Here is a 23,650-nt window from a genome sequence, read left to right as displayed (position 1 = left end):
CCACCCATCCGTGCGCTATGGATGGTGTCATCGTACAAGAAGAGACTACCGAAGGAAGGAGGTTCACGATTTGACATAAATAGGTAAGCCTTAGGGGCAGCCAGCGGCGAAGATCCCGACCAAGGAGACCATGGGGATAACCTGGTAACAATGATACGGAAAGCAAGTCTTCGATCTTACAAAGAAAGGCGATGGCTCGAAGACCTCGTCTCTAATGCTTTTGCCTTCCACGAGACCGTACGCATCGGATCCCAAGATCACCTATCTCAAATTGATGAACCCGTAACAAATAGAGGGTTAAAACCCCATATTGGTATACCCGTTAACTATCACATGTCACTAAATCAACAATTTGATAGTTAAATATAATGAAAATTAACGGAGGGTAAATTTGTCACATGTGTACCGGTTTAGGGTAAATTTGTCACGGGTGTACTAGTTTGGGGTTTTTTGTGGTCAAAAAAATAATTTGGGGTAAATTTGTCACAAGTGTACCGGTTTGGGGTTTTCCATGGTATTAACCCTATAGATATACGTGAACGAGAAGGTTTGTGTGCATCGGCACAGTTTAATTAAACACAAAAAAAAAATCAAATATCCTTTTAATTACAAATATCTGCGCCTATAAATATGTTTCAATATATGTATGCCACACAGTGTACGCAAGGCTATAGGCAGATCGAATCGATTATTCTCGTCAGTTCATTTTTCCTCCTTTTCATTACCCTCGGAAGGCGAGGGACGTTACACCTTTGAGCCATGGACGACCATGAGCCAGATTGGAACGCCGCCTCCCCCGGGGAAGAGGGCGATCTCAGGAGCATCTCCATGAATACCACCGAGAATGTCCCCACTCTTTCCGAAGCCGGTGCTCTTGAGCACAACAGTTATTGGCTTCAGACAGCTTCTCCGACCCCTTTCGGGGTCAGCACAACCGATCAAGTAGACGGCTTTCACGGCATTTTTAATGCCTTCCAAAGCTCTCAACTCGTCGACGCAGCAAGAGTGGAAGCCGAGGCTCTGCCGGGACATACTCCACCACTTTCTTGTGATAGTTTATGCAACCCGAACCGAGCGGAAGTGAGCGGAAGCGGAAGCAAAAGAAAGAGCGATTTCGAAATGGACAACCTGCGGCGATGCGTAAGCGCCGAACACAGCAAACGGGTCTGAATTCGGACATCATCCCCGTTGAAAAATTAGCAACACACTAATGAAGGTTCCATCTTTGCTGCTGCTGCTAAACCATGTTACTTTTACCTGCTATCACTGTAGGACGCTGATCATGGGGCGCGTGAAGAATTGGAGGATCAAAGGGTTAGAAGGACTCGTTCTGCGAACCTGCACAACATGTCCGAGAGGGTTAGATATCCTCCAGCTTGTCACGAGGGTTGTCTTTATCTCGAATTTATTTGCACTTAGCTTCATTCGAAGCTCTTTTTTTAACTGTAGTTTACGTTGAAAAAACATAAACACATGTAGAAACGAAGGGGCCGATTCAGGGAGAAGATCGAGACGCTTCAGCAACTCATACCCAACTGCAACAAGGTAATCTTCACCATCTTTGTCTCTTCCGCGAAATCACGTGCCCCTTCATCTGTCTGCTACTCGTGAGCATCGACCATCTTCCCTCATCACGTGATGAGGAAGGAATTGGCTGATCATGCGGCGGAAAAGTCATTGACGAATGTTGTGGCTTTGCATTTCTAGGGAAGTTTTTAGGAGGGGGGATCGAATTGTGTTTTGATGTTTTCCTCTCAAGTAATTGTACCGCAGAAAAACGAAAATAACTAGATTTTGGTGCTATGTTAGCTAGGGTTGATTACTCATTAAACATTCGATTGATGTGTGTTTTTCCTTTTCTTTTCGCTTTCCCCCAGGCCGACAGAGCTTCGGTGCTAGACGATGCCGTTAAATACCTTAAAAGATTGAAGCTCCAAGTCGAAGTAAGTATTTCTCGCTTGTGCACGTCTTTGTTTGGAAGTTATGTACCAATTATTATGATGTTATAAAGATTTTCTAAGAACACATGAACATGCCCAATTAGATGTTGTTGTAAGAATTTAGTTATTTTACCGTTCTTTGATCTCGTGTTTTATATTTTGCAATAAGTTGAGAGGTCACATAATTCGAGCTATATGATTTATGCATGCGGTTCTTGGTCGGAACTATAGGTTCCCATTCTTTCAAAATGGCTTCAACTAATCATATAAAGTGAATCCTAATTCCCTATCTCATGGGCGTATGACTAGTGTATAGTTAGTCTAGTAGACTCAGGTTGGGATTTTTCTGCTGCTTCTTTCGTTCTATTTTGATGCATGACGTCTCCAATTTTGTGTCAGATGCTAGCGATGGGCGGCGTGGGAGGAGCTTCGACCCTCAATCCATACGTATCACCGGCGGAATCGGCGACTGGGATTGATAACATGAATCAATGCTTGTTCTTGCAAACTCCGAGGCCAATCATGTTCATGGGACCGTCGTACGGCTTCAGCAATACCATGACCGGGCTTCCAGTCATGCCATTCCATCACTCGCCAGCGGTTCACGCTTCTCCTTCGCCGGGCAAAGCTGTGTCGTTCCCAATTTTCAACCCGAGACCCCAGCAGTTGTCCCCAGCAGCTTCGAGCGCCATTGACGCCAGTTTCTTTCCTCGGTTCAACTATTCGGCACCGGACAAAGGGGAATCTAGCCATTGGAACTCGAATCCAACACCGTCAACCACCGGCCCCCAAGTATTGCCCATGTCGAGCCAGGTTATATTCTATATTACCTCGAGTCTCTTCATTTTGTTGTCATAGACTTCAACAATTAAGAAAAGGCATAGGAACGAATCGAACCGAATCACACATTGAATAGGGATGGATCACTTACTACCATATGATCCGAAATTGACAAGGACGACCAATACTTGAATTGTGAGTAATAACCATATTCATATGTCATTGATAACTAAAGAATCATCTCTTGGTGATTATCACTGATTACTTCTTTTAGAGCTGGTTGGGTCGTTAGTGGCGGTGATAAAACGCACATCTTCAATGGTTTCTAGCTGAAATTAAGGATAGGAAGAGTGTTTACATAGTAATTATGGCGACAAATTCCCGAACAATTTAAGAAAAAAAAGTGGCACTGAACTCCAGTTTGCCGTCTTAGGTCGGCCCTAGTAGTCCTCGATTTCAATTGTCCACTATGACTCGGAGATAGTAAGACAGCAGGTGTTCCATTATAATTAAATCACGAACTAAAAATGTTTTTGAATATGCGAAACGTGCAGAAATATGAATACAGGAATATGAGTGCATACCGACCTACGGATAATTAAACCATATTTCTTGCAGGCGCACGATGCTCTCGATGCAAGTCCTGGTACGCTGGACCATACTGCCTTCTTCGGCGAGAGACAACGTTGATGTAATAGTCGAATACTCCCAATTTTGGACAGGCGAAAAACTGAATTAAGTAAGAAAATGTCTCCTTCTCTCGTTTCAATTGATTTTCCTAAGTTTGATGGTTTTTTTTTTCCTGCTTTGGCTTGTGGAAATAAATGTGGTGGATGGCTTGAGAATTAGTTGTGACTTGTGGCCGTGCAGGTGACAGGATAATGGCCTGGTGATGATGTCAACATCTGAAAGAGAGAAATTTGTTAACAAGGGAGAATAGTTTCCAAGATTGGGGGCGAGGAAAGAGCTGGGTTTGTTCCAGCTCATGCCCTCGTTTTGTCCTTTTTTGTTCTTCCTCGTGCCATTGTCCTAGTTCACTAAAGTTAGCCCGCCAAATGGATGAGTTGGATCGAGTTTAGATTGAATCATTATTGACCCGACCCAAAATGTACTATTTATGTGGAATGCGAAATTTTCAACCCATGCCCGACTCTTCTCGAGGATTCATTTTAAGCATTTATCTCCTTATATTATTGGCCTTGGCGAATGGATGGCTCCACGGATCGCCCGGGCGAGAAGGGCCGCCCCTGGCGAGAGTTGCCCTTGCCAGATCCGGCGATGGCGGCCGTTGTCTGAGGCCGGCAAAAGTTGAGGCTGGGTGAGGGAAGGGAAAAAAAAGGGGAAGAAAAAAGGAAAGGGAAAAAAGAAAAATAGAGAAAAGGAAAATAAATAAATAAAATTATACGAAAAAGTGTTAAAATATTATTAAAAATTGAACATGTCGACATTGCCAACGACCCACCTCCAACCACCACAGCCCCACCGCCCCCGCCCGCCACTGCGGTCTCCAGCCGGTCACCTAGCCCCCCTCAAGCAAGCATCACAATGAAGTCGCCCGATCTAGTTTCGTCTTTGTAGCTCCATCTCCTGCCCAATTGTCTCTGTCTTGAGTGTGGACTCCAAGTCGGTCGTGGAGGCCTCGATCCGAGGTCGCCCATGGCATTGTGACCTTGAATCGAGGCCGCAGACGTCAACGACCTCGTGGGTCGCTAAAGGCTAAGGAGAGTTGAAATCGAGGTTGCAGCGGGGACCTCGGATGGAGGTCACTGACTCAGTATTAACCATGTCGTTGACATGAATAAGCACGTGGCTAGAAGTTATCAATATCAGAAATTGAGTTAGTATTGATGGCCATGTGGACTACGCTGTCGACTACAGCATGGTTGATGAGGTCGTTCGATAAGGGTGCCGATTAAAGGGAGATCGAAAGATTAACTAAAAGGCGCCGAAACTTAGTTACTGCATTCAAAATTTAAAATCACCGGTGGATAACGCAATGAAGTCCTGCGAATCGTGGGAGAAGGAATGGAGGTAGCTCAGGGACAAAGTGCAAGAGATTAAGGCACCGTTTTTTAAAAATACAACCACCTGGGGTGAGATCGTGCCGACGTGACAATATGAAACCAAGATTCTTAGAGACTTGGAAGCATAGCTAAAACTGCAGGAGAACTGCTCATACGCAGTTATGTCGTAAACAGTACAAATACCAATGTTTCATTATTGGAGATCTCCCCACATGCACAAACAAACAAACATGTTATCTTTCAATTCCTGCATTGTTGTTGTCATGTCTAAATTGGCGTCGTCGACTAAATTCCAATGTGTTTTGTTGGAGTTGTCCCACATTGATTATGAAAGGGCTGGTGGTTGATTTATAAATATGAGAAAAAGTCTCATTCTTTAAATTAGCTTTTAGATGAAAGATGTTCAAAACCACCCAACACCGATATCAAAGCTCGGATTACCAACACGTTTGGACCCAATAATCACACGGGAGAGATATAGGTTGTTGCGCTTACGTCTTCGACCCAAGGCCTAGTTATCCCACATCAATTGTGGAAGGGGCTGGTGATTGTTTTTTAAGTGTGAGGGAAAATTTTGACCACCAACACCGTATTGCGATGTTGATAGTGGTCAAAGCCTCATCCTTTAAGCTAACTTTTGAATCCAACAATCAAACGGGAGAGATACGGTTTTGTTTTGTTGAAAATGGTCTGCGATAAAAAACCTTTCACCGACAAGCGTGGAGCTTTCGAATTTATTGTTTTAAACGGACCCTTGTAGCGATTCCAGAGAGGAAGTAAGTAAATGGAAAAAAGCGATAAATAAGATAGTAAGTAAAGTGCAATAAAGATAAATGCTTGATAAGATAAATCGCAGAACAAAAGATAAGTGTTTAATTGCTGATTGATTAGTCCATTACAAAGAGCCGTCTCCAACTATTTATAGGCGAGTGCAAGATAAAATTGTTCCCAACGGTTTCTTCACGTGCACATTATCCTGAAACTTTCTTCATGTGCACATTATCCCGAAACTTTACGATCCGCCTCGATAATTGCTCTTGTTATCCTTAAGACTGTTTAAACATGTATCTAATTGCTTTACAAAACTATTGGCGTCATGTATTGGCATAATAATGTCATCAACGTTTCTCTTTAACCGAGCTTTTATCTGCTCGACATTTATTCCTAACCGAGAGTCGGTTTGCCGTATGTCGGCTACCAACGCGCATATCTTGGTAGGCCTTGTGACTTTTCGTGGGCTCCATGCCCAACCAAGGCCCAAGCCGATTTTTTGTGTCAATAGGGTTGTTGCGGCTCCGATCCGGAACCCGATATGTGATTGGGAGATTGTTGGGATTATCCCATATCGGTCGTGAAAGGGGCTAGTGGTCGATTTATAAGTGTAAGGGAAAGCCTGATCATTTAAGGCGGCTTTTGGGATAAGAGAGACCTAAGACCACCCAACACCGTGTTGTTGTGTTTTCCCACATCGATTGTTAATTATAAGTGTGTGTGAAAGAAAGCATCGAAGGATGTGTTGCGGTATTTCCTACATCGGTTGTGAAAGGAGCTGGTGGTCGGTTTATAAGTATGAGGGAAAGCCTCATCCTTTGAGCTAACTTTTGAGATGAGAGAGGCCTAAAATCACCCAACACCGGTATCAGAGTTCAAGTTACCTACAACAAGTTTGAACCCAACGATTACATGGGAGAGCTATGAATCGTTGTGGCTCCAACCTAAGGTCCGATGTGTGATTGAGAAATTGTTGGGATTATTCCACATAAGTTGTGAAAAGGGCTAGCGGTCGATTTATAAGTGTGAGAAAAATCTCGTCCTTTGAGCTAGCTTTTTAGACGAGAGAGGCCCAAAATCACCTAACATTAGTATCAGAGTTCGGGTTACCAATACGTCCCGAAGGCCCAAAACTACTCAATGCTGATATCAGAGCTCGGGTTATTAACACTTATAGATTCAACAATGACACGGGAGAAAAACAGATTGTTTAGACAACTCCGTTTACCTTCATGCATTGGGTTCTCATGCTTAAAGCAAACCTCGGTCGTATTTTTGACAATCTAAATCATTAAAACAACCGATTTCACGCTTGAGTAAATCATTCGAAGTGCGGCTTGAATCGACCTACCGGTGAAGAGCGTCGGTAGTGTTAGAAAGCTTTGTTCACTCTTGTGACGTGACTTCAAAGGAAGCGTCTTTTGTTCCGTTAATAACTCCAGATTCGACCGCCTGAGATATCATAGAGCATCAACACAAATGAGTGAATTGCCCATGCCTAGTCAAAAAAGCCTTTGAATTCCTAATGCAACGGGTAATGATAGTCTTGGGCCCCGGTAATCACCATTTCCTCCACAAAAGTAACCCATCTTTGCTCCATTTCCAGGCGCAATAATACCACCCCTCTTATCGCCGTAAACCCCTTTTTCCCACTCACGAATCTCACCCCCACGACTTTATCATCATGACCACAATAATAACGCACATTAACTTCGAATCTCCCTTCTGGTTAAAAAGAACAAAAGACAATATTCAAAAGTGGAGAAACAGAAGTGAATCCAAAGGAGCACTTGGTATAAATTGGGGGGGTTGGATTGCCACCCAAATGCACCTTCTTCCTTCTTTCTCCTTCGCTTAGAGAGGTTGAGAAACTTGAGAACATGTCCAAATACGTCTTGTGCATCGTCCTGATGTTTTTGCTTGTGAAACCGGAGCCGTCGACTGCGGTCACTTGTGACCCAATGCAGCTGAGTTCATGCGCTAGTGCGATAAGCTCCTCGAGCCCGCCATCGGCCATGTGCTGTGCCAAGCTCAAGGAGCAAAAGCCTTGCCTTTGCCAGTACATGAAGAACCCCAACCTCCAGAAGCTCATCAACTCTCCTAATTCCAGGAAGGTGGCAATCCAGTGTGGCTCTCCATTTCCCTCTTGTTGATCTCTCTAGTGGCGGACCCTCTAGTAGTGGTTGCTTTCTGTGTGTTTTCCTGGAGTGTGGTTGAATGTTGTGCTCGAAATAGCGGCGGCACGACCTGCTGATTACCCGGTAGTCGTGTAACTTCGTGGTTAGTATCATCATTGAACTCGTGACTAAATAAAGGCTTTCGTATCTCCCGTGTTGCCCATTTTCGGAACAGTAATCTAGAAGTGCAATGTGTACTCTGTCCCGACACATGACCACACCCACGTGCATTAGTCTCGGGACTGAGCCATTATTGCTCACCCAGATGAGAGTCCGTACACAACACTACAACGAGAACGTGAGCTTGATGCAATGCGTGAGCGCATCGTTCGAACGTATCAACCCGAGATTGTAGAGACCCACTTGGTCAATGATTCCCAAACAGTAGTTGCAACTACTCCGTTGAAATTGCAAAAAAAATCAGCCAAGAAGAGGGGACAATCATCATATTTTTATTTCCTATGGAAGACAGAAAAGAAAAAGGACAACCATCAGCATCCGTTGAATTGGATACAATTTCTCTAAGAAAACATATGAAGTCACTAAACAGATACTGATTCTGATCATTCAGGAAGATTCATCCCCACTAATCAAATTGCCATGCCCATAAGCTTTCCCTGTACCAAGCGTCGACTTGCCTCACAACAGCTAAAAGCCTGGAAACGATTATACAACTACAATCACGCAATTCCAATTTCCACTACACATCTCGAAGGGAACTGCACTGGCTTTGCAAACAAAAATGAGGCGATTATCCTTTGAAAACTTCAGAAGACACGGTATATGACTCTTGGGTGAAAGATCATGCGATTCGCCTTGGACCTCAAGCCAGCAGGACCAGGTAGCTAACCGTGAGATTTGAGATTTGAGGAATCAAATGAAAACTAAGCATGTACATTCTTAATTCAGTAAATGGAGTATGTCCCAAATCACAACACGAACATATGCATATATAGTGTGTATTTATATAAAGAGAGAATGAAGAGGCGACTCTGACATACTCGGAAATCTACCACTGACTATTACAGGCATTAGTTCTCAGACCAAGAGACCGAAATTATGCCCCCTTACATCATCATCAGACTAGCATTACGCTTTCTCAAATCCACCAGTATTCTGATGATGTTGCTGTTGCTCAGTATAATTGGATGTAGCCAAGCCAAGGCCTTCATTCTGATGCTTCTCCCATCCTCCCGTATCAGCTCTCGAGTGAGCCCAATAGTAAGCTACCGAACCAACTAATGACAACAATGTCAGAGCAGCACCAGCTGCAAATACACCTTTGCGAAGAGTGGCACAAGATAATTCGTCTCCACCAAATATTCCTCGGTACTTTGTGTGGTACGCATTTCTTGCTGACCCAGCCAGTAAGCAAGCTTCAGCTCCCAAAAAGGTCACCCTATACTCTCAAAGTTAGTCAGTATTAGAAATGAAACTGCCAAAAGGTTGCCGTTCAAGGAAATTAAGACTAGTTTTTTTCCTGGGAATTAATTGCAGAAGCTTTTTACACCCTTCTGTCTTTGGGAAGAAAAGAGAAATAAAAAGATAACATAAGTTTAAGGTGTGAACTCCAACAAGACAGTAGATTCTACTGAAACTATCAAGCAGTTTCTATACTCTTATGATGAACCTTTTTAGTGGGAGAACACATGGTCTATGTATCATCATGTCAGCAGAATGAACAAACATTAGATGGTAGCTCGGGGCAATGGCAATGTCATGTGATCCTGCTGATCAAAGTTTTGTTATGTTGACAGAACAAACATTGTAGATCTGTGCTCCAATAGGGCAATAAAACGAATCATTTGAGGCTCAAACTTGACTCTCCATTGACACTCGGGTTTCAATCCTTGATTTGACCTTAATGTAACTCTTATTCATGGTTAATGTCAAATCAGACAGAGCAATCAACAAACTACGATCATGGTCCAAAGTAAACTAAACCATCATCACCATTGTTATATTGAGCTCAAAACTTGAAATGATTCAGACAACAAGTTCCCAACAGCTGTCACATACTGTTTTGCATATGACATAGATTTGGGTTCTGAAAGATCAACCACTAGCTTTCTATATGAACAGATTCAATCAAGCAACACGCTCGAGGTTGCCGTTATCCTGCTCATTCAGGCCTCACCAGCAACAAAAAACCAAACTGAAATCACATTATTCTTCAAAACCAACACTGATTGATAGCTCAAGGTCCACTTATTACTATGGATTCTTACAAGCAGTCAGTCAGTACTCACGAGCAACTGGACAACAATGAAAGAATTAATGCCCTTCTGTTGGCAAAATAGACAAAAACCCAATTGTTGAAGAATTCTCCATAACTTGAAACGGCTATGATCCATATTCGAATTAGTTAAAATGAGAATGTCAGATGCTTTTTCTATTCTAGGATGCATTAAATGGTTAAAACATAATAATTAGGATTTCTAACAAAGCCATTGAGGAGGTGCAGCTTTGATGGAGATGAAAACTTTGGAGGTTGACTGAAGAGGATTAGAGATGCAAACAAACTTCATCCTTTGCCTGAACAACACTGAAAGTCTTCAACATGGTTCCTTCGGCTTCCTCTAATTAGACTCCATTATATTAGCTTTTGTAATAGGGGAAAAAGAATGGACACAAAGGTTACCGGGGGTTATTAACATATCGGTAGATTTTACAATGCCCTGACTAAGACAGGAAAGGTTAGAACATTCAGGAGGTTGAAACACAATCCATCCTAATCGTTACAACTGTTAGCCCAACAAATCCATTTTACGCAGTAAGAGACAAATCCCTTTTCCATCGTTCATTTCAGTTTCATGGAAATGGAAATTGGGAAACCCAATCTCTTCTTCATGTTCAAGGAAGGCCATGTAAAAAGCTAAAGAGAAAGACCTTTAACAGCTGCTTACTCAAAGAGAGAATGCTATCATACAGGAGAACATACAAACGCCATCTAAGAGCCTCGAAATTGATTTTATCACATCCCAACCCAGACCATGACTCTCAAGAAAGAGAACGTTGCCCAGAACAATTTGAAGCTACTAGCCATAGCACGGAGCATCCGAAATTGAACAGAGTGCACTCACTGCCGCACCAAAAATAGCCTGCATCATCCAAAATCTTTCACAACTAAATTTTCACCGACATCGCTGAATTTGTCGGTGATTAATACAACGAGTTGCCAATTCGAGAAACGTAATACTCGTCCAGCCAGGCAATTTGGATCAGACAACTCAGTACGAAGCAAACAGCAGTTTCGAGCTAGTCGAGATTACCAGGAAAAGATGAAGCAGAAGATGGCGCAAGTGGTTACGGAGGTCCCGGTGAGAAGGCCCCTACCGAAGCAGAGGCACTTGGTGACGCCATTGACCACCACTTGGCTGACCAGCAACAGTCCGAACGCCGACAGGCCGTAAACCGTGGACGCATCGGAGTCGTACACGCAGTACGTGTGCTCGTCGTACTCGTCGGGCTTCACCGTCGCCTACGAAACGCAAAAGGGAACTGAAATTAGCAAACGCAATGCAGAAGCACACCCGCCCAAGGAACATCATTTTCTACCAACACTTCGATGTGAGAGAGAGAGAGAGAGAGAGTTACAGTGCTGCGGCGGCGTTCGGCGCCGACGGCGAATACGAAAGCGATGAGGTGGAGAGCGACGATGACGGCGAGAACAGGAACAGAGACGGCCATTTTTACCAGCACCGAGGAGGGTTTACGAGGAGAGCGAGTGGACTCACTGACTCGCTCCCTGCAAAATATCCTTTTCCGACCTTAGCTTTCTCACTGTTCGCCGCGCGTGAGTCGCAGTCGAACGTATTTTCTTTCGGGGAGGCGCGCGAGAGAGAGAGAGAGCGGGATGGAAAAGCGAGAAAGAAAGTGGAAGAAGAGAGAAGTAATGATTGCCTACTTCGACAGGTCCATCGCGCATCTGCGATCTGAGCCGTTGATGTTGCGTACCTCGGGGAACTGGAAAAGATTGTGACCGAGATGGAGACTCGGAGAGGGAGGGGGATCCGGGTAATGGCCAAAAGGGTTTTGTCCGGTGTCCTATGTTGGTGGGACCCCCCTTTTTGGACTGCTTTTTGACAAACACGACACTAGGTCTGAACCGACAGCTGGAGCGCCGTTCGATTCTGGAGGCGCCGATCCACCCGGATGGGTCACCTGGAGTTGTACGGGTCTCGTCGGCCCATCACTTGCTTAGTTTTGAGGTTTTGTCTTTTCTTGTCCGGCGATATTATTTGCGTTCAAGGACGTGAGCAAATCCTTAAAAGGAACTCAAAGAAAAAGATTCGGAGGAAACTTAAGGTGCCTTCAACATACAAAGGTAGACACATCGTTAGCTTTGATTGGAGATTATGGGTAGACAGGTGTAATAACCTCTCGCACCTGGAGTCGCGAAAGGGAAGCTTCGACTTTTTGCTAGATGGCTATGTGCTTCCACAGTGACTAGTAACCGACTTGTCCATCTAATACCCCTAGTTACTAGGTACCGTAAATCCCACAAAATAGGAAAGTAAAACTATGATGAAGATTCTGAATTTTGTAACGTAAGAAAGATTGATAACTCAATTTGGGTGGAGTGATTAGGAAGGAAATAAGATAATCTGAATAATTATGAGGATAAAAGTAAATAAAAAAAGATTTAAAGGATTCATATTACAACGTTAGTTGGGATTTCCTCTTTTTCCTTTTCTTTTCGCATCATGCTGTGTTCTATTCCCAGGAAAAAAGGAAAGAAAAACTGCAGTAAATATGCTGAATTTGTAACGTAAGTAAATTAATTGCTTAATTTGGATGGAGTGATTAGGAAAGAAATGAGAGGATCTGCAAACTTATGATGGAAAAAGCAAGCAAAAGATTTAAAGGAAGTAAATTGTTATTTTATTTAGATGCTATCGAGAAAAGTAAAAGGAATTGTTATTCATTAATATCTTTTAGGTGTTTATAAATAAATGCAAAATAAAAGTATACAAGATGAAAAAAAAAATAAGTTTATTTAAGGTACACGTAAAAAATTGACCGAACCAATCACCAAGCTCTGTTTATTTCGTGAAAAATAAACATTATCGAAAATATTTTCTTAAAAATGATTGCTTATATCGTTTATAAAAATGAATGAACAACAAGACTAATCATTTCGGGTGATACACGAGATTATTTTTAAGAAAATATTTTCAAAATAATTTATTTTTTGTGAAACAAACGAAATATTAATCTCTTATAATCCTTCCCAATAATTTCCTTTCGTCTATTTCCTTCCAACCAAACATGATTGTGTTTTTCTACATTGCTCAAACTATCCTGGATTCCACCTATAATCACAAGTAAAGCGTAAAATGAGAAAGAGAAATCGAGACATGAAATTTTATCCCGATTTACTCTTAAACTAGGGCTACATCCAACAAAGAATTTTACTATAATTAGCACTTTGTACCTCTTGTTACATCACTCAATTACAAGCGAAAAATAATATATATAACAAGAGCTTATTCGGGTGCGAGTCCCAACTACCAATGAAAAAAATATTACCTTAAACTATAAAGGTTCGTTGGTGTCTAGGGGACGTTGCCCCCTTGAGAGACCCCGCCAGAGTGGCTCCCCCATACTCCCGTCTACTCAGCGTGGAGAGGGACCACGTGCTTTCTTGTTGTTAGGGAGTATGTACTATATCCCAACACATAGTGTGCCTCTTAAAATTTGCCAAATGTGCCTCTTCAACCGCATCTGTGTGAAACCAAGAAAGATTCATAAGCAATGAGTCTTCTTCTCTGTTTCGTCTCCAGTGGTTCATAATCCTGGAATGACAAGAGGTGCGGGTTCTAGTATGATATTCCTGTTGAGCAATGGCTCCAACTGATCACCATCAACAGGAAGTGACAGGGTAGACTTACTTGGTCTCTTCTTCAAGTCAACCCTTCAAGTCTTCCGTGTCCACTTCTCAAGTCAACCAGAGCGTATCAGCAGGTTCGTAGAACTGAATTATGCAGGAAGGACTTGCCAATGAGGAGGCCTTCTTTAAACGTCCAAGCAATAAAATCTATCCTCGTCTTTGCTTATGTTGATTCTATTCGCCGGCGGAGCGTGCTTTGGTACGTGCTGATCGACTCCTTTTTCTTTTCCTTGCTTGAAAACCAGATTTTGGTTTCAAATTCAAATGATGGGTATGGAGCGTTATGATATCGCGGGAACGTTAGCTTGCACTCTCTTCATATCCATCTTAGTAGAGGCAATTCATCCGGTGAAGTATAAGGATTGTGAGGCCACTACTTGTGGCAAGAGTAGTCTGAACATAAGCTATCCCTTTTATGTTTCTAGAAGTGGGAAGGAACTTTGTGGCTACCCTGGCTTTGAGGTTAGCTGCGAAGGAGGGGATCCTATGTATGGCAACTTCTCCATCCGAAGCATCTCTTACCAGCCGCAGTCCTTTGAGTTAACGAGTCGATATATGAATGCCCCCGGATGCTTCATTTCCCATCCCTTCACCTACTATCATGAGAAGCTCTTCTAGAGCTCCAGTTTCCACTATTACCTGTGGTTCTTCTATGGCTGCACTAGTACATTTTCTACACGCGTCACTCAGTGTCGGCTAAATTGCACTTCTGATCATTTAAATTACACGTTTATTGCGCTGACACGTAAGGAAGATTGGCCAGTACAGAAGAATGGATCCTGCAATTCGAGCAGTACAATACCAGTTGAATTGAAAGTCGGAACCCCGAACCCAACCTTGGCAAGTGTTAACTATAGGATGCTGCTGAAGGATGGGTTCACAATGCATTGGACGTTGTTGACCAATGGGAGTTGTGCCAAGTGCATACACAGTGGAGGCCGATGTGGCCGATCAAGTGTGAAAGACTTTGTTTGCTATTGCTCTGATGGATCCTATCATGAAAGATGTGGTAAGTTTTACCAGGAAATGCTGCAACAAGCAAATCTTTTCTTTCTCGAGTTTTTATTTAGCCATTAGAAGATACTAGAGGCCGGTCTAAGAGAGTCATGTTTCAACGGTGGCAGCAGCTCTTAGAAGATATTACTGGCAACTTTTCTCGTTTGGACATAATATTACTAGCCATTGAACAAACGAAAGAACATAAATTTTCGGCTGCAACTGGTTTTCATCCTGAAAGAGTAATTTTAAAGCCTTTCAAAGTGCACATTATAGGGGAGATTGTAAATAACCTAAGCTTAGCCATTCAATGTCTTCCTTTCGTTAATAACAGCGAATGACCAAGTTCCTTTCACTTAGATTCCCTCATGAGTTGTCTATGTCCATCATCTGCGAGATTTTTATGCTATGCAGAATGATCTGACAGTGGATTTCCATGCTACACAGAATGATCTGACGGTGGATAAGAGAGCCCTAAACCCAACCCAAAGCTATGAAACCCACTGCTCCTAATATTGTTAAAATGTAAACTGAAAAGGGAACACAACCAGAGAAAGAACACAAAAATTTTGGATCGTTTACTCCTATGCTTTTCTTGTTTTAGCCACAAAGTTTTTGGTCTTGTGGCTCCAAGCATAGGGAGGCTCATTCTGTCTAACACTGACTGTAATTGTATGGTTGACTTGTTTTCTGATGAAGGTACTATTATATTGCAAGCCAGGATAACTAAGATCGTGAGAAAAGAATATTTTCTCCTAGGTTAATATTGCAATTTTGATGCCTCCTATGGCATTGCTGTGAAACAAAAAAGTCTAAAAAAGATAGTTATCTTACTGGTAAAAGAATCAATCTCTTTAATGAGATTCATCAAAGATTCTGGTAGCTATCCCAGTCTGTGAACCCGACTATGTCAACTTTGGATATGCGAAAATTTTCTTCGAACTGACCGACAACTTCTGTGCAGGAAACAGAGGTTTGTGGCTGAACATAAGAGCAGGTAGATACAAATATTTAACCTGTTCATGCATTAAATTCACTATTTGGTGAATTTGAGCTAATCCTCTTGCCACTTAGAATAATGTGCAAAATGACAGTTACGTAGTTTAAATTTCTGACTGCTTTCCCATGCAAAATGTGTATAAAGTAAATCAGGCTGGCTTTCAATTGATACTATGTGGAATTTGACTAATGAGGAGTGGATGCACAATCGCAAAAGAGATAATACTAGCTCTGATACCATGTTAGAAAGTCCAACCCAAAAGCTTAAGTTTGTAGGTGAAGGGAGACCTCATAAATATAAAGAGCATATCAGCTCCATTATCAAGCGATGTGGGAAAAAAACTTCAACAGACTGCTTGGGCAGTTTACTCAAATGTTGCCTTCAAACGTGTCAGAAAAATGTTTCCTTTTTCTTCTAATAAGATGCATGCTCATTGGGTGTTATCCAAAGTCCTGGTAAACTGCATAATCCAGTTGCAGGTAATCTAATAGATTGGAAACTGCTTTTTCAACATGTCCACTTTTACGTGCAACTTCCCTTAGAATAACTCCATCCATGGTTGCCCATGGAGCGGAGATTGAAATTTCGTTGCATATCAGGTGTTGGAATTGGATGCTCGGTCATATTCCTTTGCCTCCTCATCTATATGATCTACTTGAGAAGGAAGTATGCTTCTCTTAAGTTCCATCTGAAGAACATCACTCCTTGTCCTTCCCCTGGTCCAGACATGGAGGAAAACAGTGTATATTTTGAGGTCCCCATTTTCACCAGTAACGAACTCAAAGAAGCCACAAATCATTTTGCTTCTTCCCATGAACTTGCAGATGGAGGTTTTGGAACTGTTTACTATGGTAAGAGAAGGTTCCTCCACGTTTTTCCCAGTTAAGGGACAAAAGAGTATCCTAAAACTCGCATCCTTACATTTCTTTTGACAGGAAAACTTCGGGACGGGAGGGAAGTAGCAGTGAAGCGCCTCTATGAGCACAGCTACCGTAGGGTAAAGCAATTTATGAATGAAGTACAAATCCTAACCCGTTTATGGCACAAAAACCTCGTGTCTCTGTACGGTTGCACTTCTTGCCACAACCGTGAACTTCTACTTGCCTATGAGTACATCTCGAATGGCACCGTCGCTGATCATATCCATGGTTAGCGAGCAAACTCACCTGCTACATTGCCTTGGCGAATCCGTATGAACATCGCCATAGAGACTGCCACTGCTCTTACTTACCTCCACGCTTCCAAGATTATCCACCGTGATGTGAAAACTAATAATATCCTTCTCGACAAGAATTTTAGTGTTAAAGTTGCAGATTTCGGGCTTTCAAGGCTATTCCCAAATGATGTCTCTCATATCTCGACGGCTCCTCAAGGGACTCCAGGTTATGTGGACCCCGAGTACTATCAATGCTACCAGCTCACTGAGAAGAGCGATGTTTATAGCTTTGGAGTTGTTCTAATCGAGCTTATATCATCCATGCCAGCTGTAGACATAAGTAGAGAGAGGCACGAGATTAGTTTGGCCAATTTTGCCATTAACAAGATTCAGACATGATCATTTGGCGAGTTGATCGACCAGAGGCTAGGATTTGAGTCAGATAGTGAAATTCATAGGATGACAACTTCAGTGGCAGAGCTCGCTTTCCGGTGCTTGCAGTAGGACAATGAAATGAGACCTTCAATGGACGAGGTTTTGGAAGAACTGAAGGCAATTGCGCGTGATGAGAATGCTGCAAACACATCTCTTGATGCAGATGAGGGTGAAGATGCCATTGCTCCATCTCCGATCGATAATGACAATGTACAGCTATTGAAGAACATGCAGCTGACTCATTCTCCTGTTTCGGTAACTTAAAAATGGGCTAGCAGTGGTAGCAGTTCTTCTGCTGCCGTTGCTGATGTTTAAATTTTCCTTATAGCTGTTTGTAAGATATTATGCACTCATTAGGACACAAGTTGAGAAGTTACCAATTTCATTGCTTGGTCTGAAAATGAAGGAATGTACATGGTAATAAAGTGCTTTTCTCACACTAGCGTGAACATCATATTGGACCATGTTGGACCATATATGCGGGTTTACTGTTGGAAACACAGGTATATGAGCAGATTCAACATATGGATTCAAAATAGTTCATCTATGCTGCTTTTGATCCTCTAACCCTTCTTCGACTTCTCTAGTAAGCCATTTTGTCACTATACCCTCAGCAAGAAATTTTCTTGGACATGCCAAGAACAATCTTTTCTGTGATTTCACACTGTTTCATAGACCTCCTTCTGCTGCTGCTTGGAGTTTGTTTTCCCATCAGAGATGCCTAGTATTGTGAAAGGCCCACTGATCTTGTTCTTCTTCATACTTCCTTTTTCCTAATCTTGCTTATCTTGTTTAATTTTTGTGAGCATAGGAGGGGATATAAATTTTCCCTGGAAGGGGTTAAACTTGAGGGATCCAAATTGGAGGAGTCAATTCTTATTAACTTTTTATAGTTGCCTGATCCATGGGGGCAAGATTTGTGGAAGTTCATTAAAATGGGGGGGAAGTCATGGATGGCTTTAACTTATTGCTCACTTGAGTGTCTTCACCTTGCTTTTGTTAGAGTCTCTTATTCAAGTCTTCCTGTCCCTCTTTCCGAGTCAACCTGCCGTGTTTAAGCAGTTGATAGCACGAGACAAGTAGTGGCAATACCAAGGGCCTTCTTTTCACTTTAAGATGTGTAAGAAGACAGAATATGCGGATCCAGTAGCGGCTTTCTCAACATCATCATCATCATCATTACCACAATCAACAAAAAATTGTTAGATAAGTGAGCGCACTTATTGCTGTACCAGAGATCTAATATTTCATGGAACAGGGTTCATTATCTCTTTGTTCCCCAGGTATTTGGAATAGGAAGCTTGGACATTGTCCCGTTGTCCGATACGATCCCCCTGAAAAGGAAGAAGGCTTATTTCAATTCCCATTTACGAAACAGCACCTCGGGTCCTCACTCTAATTCAACATGAAAGAGAGAAGAAGGCTTCTTTCCTAATTAAGCACGCCACATTTGGTTGCCCCAGAAGTTTTATCTCGAGACGGGTGCTGTACAAGGCTTCAAAGTCGAGAGATATTCTAACCTTGCTAAAGGCGTGTTCTTATCTGGACAGCTCGTCAAGGGACTCCAGGTTATGTGGACACCCGGTACCATCAGAGCTACCAGCTCACTGAGATCATTGCTTTGGAGTTGTCTCGTGGAGCACGTCCTCTTCTTCTCGTGGAGTTCACACTCTCTTTACGTATATTCTCTCGCTGAAGTGTATAAAAACTGGATAATATAGCAAGGTGTGAGTCCGACTGTATTGTTCTCATTGATAATCTCAATTTTAACTTGACCATATCATTTTGGTATTAATCTCAAGAACTCAGTAAACCGAGAAGGGAGGATTCCCATTGCTAATAGCTTTGACGGGATCAATAGTACAAAATCCCACTAGCCGCAGCCTTCCCTTACCAATATCCTCAACGAGACAACTTCAAAAATTTTCCGTGTTCTCTTCTATCGATTGTCGTCCTGTGATCCATCCGGATAGACCGGCATAAACTCATGTGCAGCCGAGAGAGGACGCATACAATGTTGGTTCTCTATTGGTAGGGCAAGCTTGGATAGGAGGACAGGTCTAGGCATAAACAACATTCTGAGTACGAGTCCTAATCCAAAATGGAACAAAACTTTTGACTGTCTCTTGAACTGCCCTTGGCAAAACTTGAATTCTAAAACATCCATCCACGGGGCACAGGGATAAGACGTTGGCCTAGGTGGATATAGATTCAATGACACGATCACTGGCTCAAACACTGCCTCCTCACCACTAACACTACTGTAACTGTTCAGAGAGTAGTTCTTACATCCTCTCAAGAGACTTGCCAAATGGATATAAGAGCCGCTTATAAGCCAATCAGCCTCTGATTTGACTGAGCAATGCCTATTGCAACTGATGAACTTGTTTTATAATCATTTGCTTTCTTTCCCCTGACCTTTATAATTATTTGTTCCCTTCCACGACTCATCTTTCTTTGTGGATCTCCCCCTTCTTATGGATTCAACTGTAGTCAGGCCCAAGGTTTTTTTTTTTTTTTGGTTCCTTGTCTTGCTTATCTGCTTTACTCTGTGAGGGTCACCTGTAATCGCTTGGAAAGAAATGGAGTGCTCAGAAAATCTTTCAATTACTAGTCAATGGGAGCAAGATATGGGGGAAGCTGACTGATTGGAGGTTTTCAATTACATATGAGAGACCCAAAACATGATAATCTTCATCTGGGTGTCCCTACCTTTATCTTTTCAAAGTCTCTTGACTTCCATGTCCTCTTTTCCAAGTCAACTAACGTGTTCATGCAGATGAAGAGCAGAGTAAGCAATTTGCCTGAATTGCCATTAAGAAGGCCTTCCCTTCTAGTTCAAAGCTGCCACATTGTAGAGCATCATTGTAAGACTGAAAATCTCCCCCTCTCATTTGAAGCCTGGAAACCAGGTGTGTAAAGTCTCAGGATGGTCATGGGTCTATACTGTGCTCATGCGTGAGTGCTGGTTCACATTGGGTTGCACATCTTGTTCATTGCCACGTTAGCTGAGCCAATGAACTCGTCACAGTATCAACTTTGTGAACACGTGAAATGTGGTGAGGGCAGCGGCCCCAAAATAAGGTATCCCTTTTACATTCCTGGAAAAGAAAGAGACCTATGCGGTTACCCTGGATTTGAGATCATCTGTCAAGGAAGAAAAACTATGTATGGCCACTACTCGGTCAAATGGATTTCCTATGAAGAACAATCCACTCAATCGGTGGATCAGTACATTATGGATGCTCCCTGCTTCACTCCTCGTCCCTCCACTTTCGATCCCATAAACCCGATTTTAGGACAGAGTTATCCTTTCATCCAAGACTCTGGTTCTTCTATAACTGCACAGGTTCCTTTTCTGTTCACTACCCAACAATCCCAGTAAATTGTGCGTCTACCCATATATAACTCCTTTGTTGCACTAGTACATCCAAATGACCCCTTCTATCATGAAGGTGAAGCCTGCCAGTCGTTTGCGGCGGTACCAGTAGAACTGAAGGAACGGTTGTCGAACCAAACAATAGGTGATGTTGACTACAAGGAGTTGCTGAAGGAAGGGTTCATCTTAGAATGGGATTTATTGCCCGAAAAGAGTTGTAATAGTTGTCGACAAAGTAACAGCCGATGTAGATTGTCGGACGGGAGACATTTCTGGTGTTATTGCCCCAATGGAACCCGCCACCACAAGGACTGCAATAGCAGCGACAGCGGTAAGGTTTTTCAGACTAGGAATTGATAATTCTTTCATCTATGTCCTAAATAATTGTCTTTCCTGACATAACCGGCTTTTCTTGATAGCATACTCTATATTTCTCCGATTCTGCAGACCTAATTTATATACTCTATGGATACATAACTTCAAATCCTTTCCCTCATTGACCAATCTGCCTTTCGTCTTTGACGCAGGAAAAAGAGGCTTGCGGTTGAAGATAGGACTCGGTAAATTTTCTCAAGTAGCTTGTCTAACTGCATGCCCTTGGTCGACCCGAACAAAGCAAATTACCATAAGGATAATCTGCTCGCTACTTGACATGATAAAACAACAAAAACAGTGTTACCTTATTGCATCCATTTCCACGATAGAGTCAATTATCTAATGCCTAAGCAAGAACGTGCAAAACAAAATCCAACATGCGGCTTCCTAGGTTGTATTGGCCTTTCAGTTGTCCCAAATCTTCTCCTTCGTTCTCAAGATCTTGACTACCGAGTTATGCGTGTAGCAAATAAAATTATGAAGTCCTGGGAACTGCAAACCAGTTATTACATAAGCCTATTCAGCTTCTTCTCTCTTGTTCCCGGAGAATTTATAGAAGATTTTTAAGTTACCCGCCTAGCTGCCTACAGAGCAAGTTTTGACATCTCCTTATATGTCTGTCAGGTATTGGAATTGGAAGCTTGGTCATTGGCCTTTTGTCCTATGTAATCCACTTGAAAAGGCAACTGCCTTCTCACAAGTTCCATTCGAGAAACACCACTTGTTGTCCTTACTCAAATTCGGACATGGGAGAGAAGTGTCTACGTTGAGGTCGCCATTTTCACTAGTTCCGAACTGGAAGAAGCCACGAATAACTTCTCTGCTTCCAATGAACTTGGAGACGGCGGCTTTGGGACTGTATACTATGGTAAGGCGTGTTCATTTTCCCTCTGGTGAAAGGAGGAAGAATTATATTGAACGAATTTTCTTCGATTTTGTAACAGGAAAAATCCAAGACGGACGGGAAGTCGCAGTCAAGCGCCTAAATGAGCACAGCCACCTGAGGGTGAAGCAGTTCATGAACGAAGCAGAGATACTCACCCGCTTGTGCCACAAAAACCTCGTCTTGCTTTATGGTTGCACATCCGTCACAGCCATGAACTTCTTCTCGTCTATGAGTACGGCTCCAATGGCACCGTGGCTGATCATATCCACAGCAGAAAAGCAAAACTCACTTTGTTGCCTTGGCATGCCCGTATGAGCATCGCTATAGAGACCGCCACCGAATTGGCTTACCTCCATGCTTCTGACATTATTCACCATGATGTGACGACTAATAACATCCTTCTCAACGAGAATTTTAGTGTCAAAGTTGCAGATTTCGGGCTTTCCGGGCTATTCCCTAATGATGTCAGTCATATCTCAACAGCTCCCCAAGGAACTCCAGGTTATGTAGACCCTGAGTATTATCAATGCTACCAACTTACAGAGAAAAGCGATGTTTATAGCTTTGGAGTAGTGCTGATTGAGCTTATATCATCCAAGACAGCCGTAGACATAAGCAGAGCAAGGCAAGAGATTAACCTGGCCAAGTTGGCTGTCAACAAGATTCAGAAATGCGCATTCAGTGAACTGATCGACCCCAATCTAGGATCTGAGTCAGATGGCAAAATTTATAGGTTGACAACATCAGTGGCCGAACTGGCGTTCCGGTGCTTGCAACATGACAAGGAGATTAGGCCTTCGATGGATGAGGTTTTAGAGGAACTGAAGGCAATTGCGAGCGGTGAGAAAGCTGCAAATGAATTTGTTGATGTGGCCTAGGATGAAGCTGTTCTAACATCTCCCCTGGATTATGATGATGTCCAGCTATTGAAGAATATGCAGCTGACATGCTCTCCTGTTTCGGTGACTCAAAAATGGGATAGCAGCAGCACTTGTTCGGCTCCCAGCGTTCAAGTTTAATTTGAACTTCTCATGAACTGCCAGTAGATATTTTGGATGTAAGCGAGTAGTTATGTATACTGCATCTGAGTTACCGGGTTTTATGGCTGGGTTAAAATCCGAAGGAATGTACATAACTAGGAAGCACTTTTGTCCATCTCGTTTGCAAATGAAATGGAATGACATATATAGTGTTATCCACCTCATCCATTTGCTTCTGTACTCCTTAAAAATCAAGAATTCAAGATACTTCCTACTTGATAAGATAGAACAGCGAGGTGTTGTCTATAAGAGACGAAAACATGGATGCAATGTCAACATCTCCATTATGCATTGTAGTTTTTTTGGTTCTCCAGCTGAAACTAACTGCCATCTGAAAACCAGTCAATATGGCTTTGCTCATGCTGTTGCACCAGGCATTCACCAATTTATGAAGGCTCAAAAACACTGAGAGTGGAGTTGCTCTATGGTAAATTATTAGTGCTTACGATTGGACATCGCGGTCATGTACAAAAACCATGTAACGTGTACAAATATCAAAGACACCCCCAACAGACACCCCCAACCCAACAATGGGAGATAAAAAAGGAGCTCACTGAAAAAGCCAAAAAGATCATTGGCTTGTTAAACTCCGCATTTAAATTAAGTTTATGGCTGTGACGGGATGTGCAACTGCCCGGTTGTGTTGCTGGGTTAAAATCCTAAGTATTGTACACAACCATGAAGGACTTTTGTCAATCTCGTTTGCACATTATATAAAATGACATTGCTTTATTCGCTTCTGTACTCCTTAGAATCAGGGATTCAACATATACTCTCTCTTTGATAAGATAAGTAAGA

General features: G+C 42.5%; 3 protein-coding genes and 2 pseudogenes across 3 annotated transcripts; 4 read left to right on the top strand and 1 right to left on the bottom strand.

The window, feature by feature from the left end:
- Positions 1–759: 759 nt before the first annotated feature.
- On the top strand, positions 760–3,797 carry LOC125315549 (transcription factor PHYTOCHROME INTERACTING FACTOR-LIKE 15-like). The gene is made up of 7 exons (XM_048280754.1): positions 760–1,164; positions 1,273–1,359; positions 1,480–1,545; positions 1,878–1,943; positions 2,340–2,753; positions 3,339–3,459; positions 3,591–3,797. The coding sequence occupies exons 1-6, from the start codon at positions 760–762 to the stop codon at positions 3,408–3,410; spliced, it is 1,110 nt and encodes a 369-aa protein (XP_048136711.1). The 3' UTR covers positions 3,411–3,459; positions 3,591–3,797.
- A 3,534-nt stretch (positions 3,798–7,331) lies between these two features.
- Positions 7,332–16,549, top strand: LOC115756881 (non-specific lipid-transfer protein 2-like). The gene is made up of 4 exons (XM_030696856.2): positions 7,332–7,734; positions 11,633–11,634; positions 14,111–14,115; positions 16,536–16,549. The coding sequence occupies exon 1, from the start codon at positions 7,396–7,398 to the stop codon at positions 7,666–7,668; it is 273 nt and encodes a 90-aa protein (XP_030552716.1). The 5' UTR covers positions 7,332–7,395; the 3' UTR covers positions 7,669–7,734; positions 11,633–11,634; positions 14,111–14,115; positions 16,536–16,549.
- Positions 8,566–11,542, bottom strand: LOC115756870. Its single transcript, XM_030696845.2, has 3 exons — positions 11,290–11,542; positions 10,965–11,173; positions 8,566–9,091 (listed from the first exon to the last, which is right to left on the bottom strand). The coding sequence occupies exons 1-3, from the start codon at positions 11,380–11,382 to the stop codon at positions 8,782–8,784; spliced, it is 612 nt and encodes a 203-aa protein (XP_030552705.1). The 5' UTR covers positions 11,383–11,542; the 3' UTR covers positions 8,566–8,781.
- Positions 13,520–17,719, top strand: LOC115756863 (annotated as a pseudogene).
- Positions 17,720–19,867: 2,148 nt separating this feature from the next.
- Positions 19,868–23,188, top strand: LOC115756078 (annotated as a pseudogene).
- Positions 23,189–23,650: the final 462 nt, after the last annotated feature.

Source organism: Rhodamnia argentea, chromosome 6, assembly GCF_020921035.1.
Source record: "Rhodamnia argentea isolate NSW1041297 chromosome 6, ASM2092103v1, whole genome shotgun sequence".
Taxonomy (NCBI): Eukaryota; Viridiplantae; Streptophyta; class Magnoliopsida; order Myrtales; family Myrtaceae; genus Rhodamnia; species Rhodamnia argentea.
Note: the sequence above shows the minus strand (reverse complement) of the source record. Positions and strands in the feature narration are given on the sequence as shown.

What these genes read in the sequence shown, in the direction of transcription:
- LOC115756881 (XM_030696856.2), top strand. Translation starts at nt 7,396, where the DNA reads ATGTCCAAATACGTCTTGTGCATCGTCCTGATGTTTTTGCTTGTGAAA.
- LOC125315549 (XM_048280754.1), top strand. Translation starts at nt 760, where the DNA reads ATGGACGACCATGAGCCAGATTGGAACGCCGCCTCCCCCGGGGAAGAG. An exon ending in TGCACAACATGTCCGAGAGG is followed by an intron (nt 1,360 to 1,479) that starts GTTAGATATCCT and finishes AAACACATGTAG; the next exon opens with AAACGAAGGGGCCGATTCAG. An exon ending in TATTGCCCATGTCGAGCCAG is followed by an intron (nt 2,754 to 3,338) that starts GTTATATTCTAT and finishes TATTTCTTGCAG; the next exon opens with GCGCACGATGCTCTCGATGC.
- LOC115756870 (XM_030696845.2), bottom strand. Translation starts at nt 11,382, where the DNA reads ATGGCCGTCTCTGTTCCTGTTCTCGCCGTCATCGTCGCTCTCCACCTC. An exon ending in CCGAACGCCGCCGCAGCACT is followed by an intron (nt 11,174 to 11,289) that starts GTAACTCTCTCT and finishes TGCGTTTCGTAG; the next exon opens with GCGACGGTGAAGCCCGACGA. An exon ending in TTCTGCTTCATCTTTTCCTG is followed by an intron (nt 9,092 to 10,964) that starts GTAATCTCGACT and finishes TTGAGAGTATAG; the next exon opens with GGTGACCTTTTTGGGAGCTG.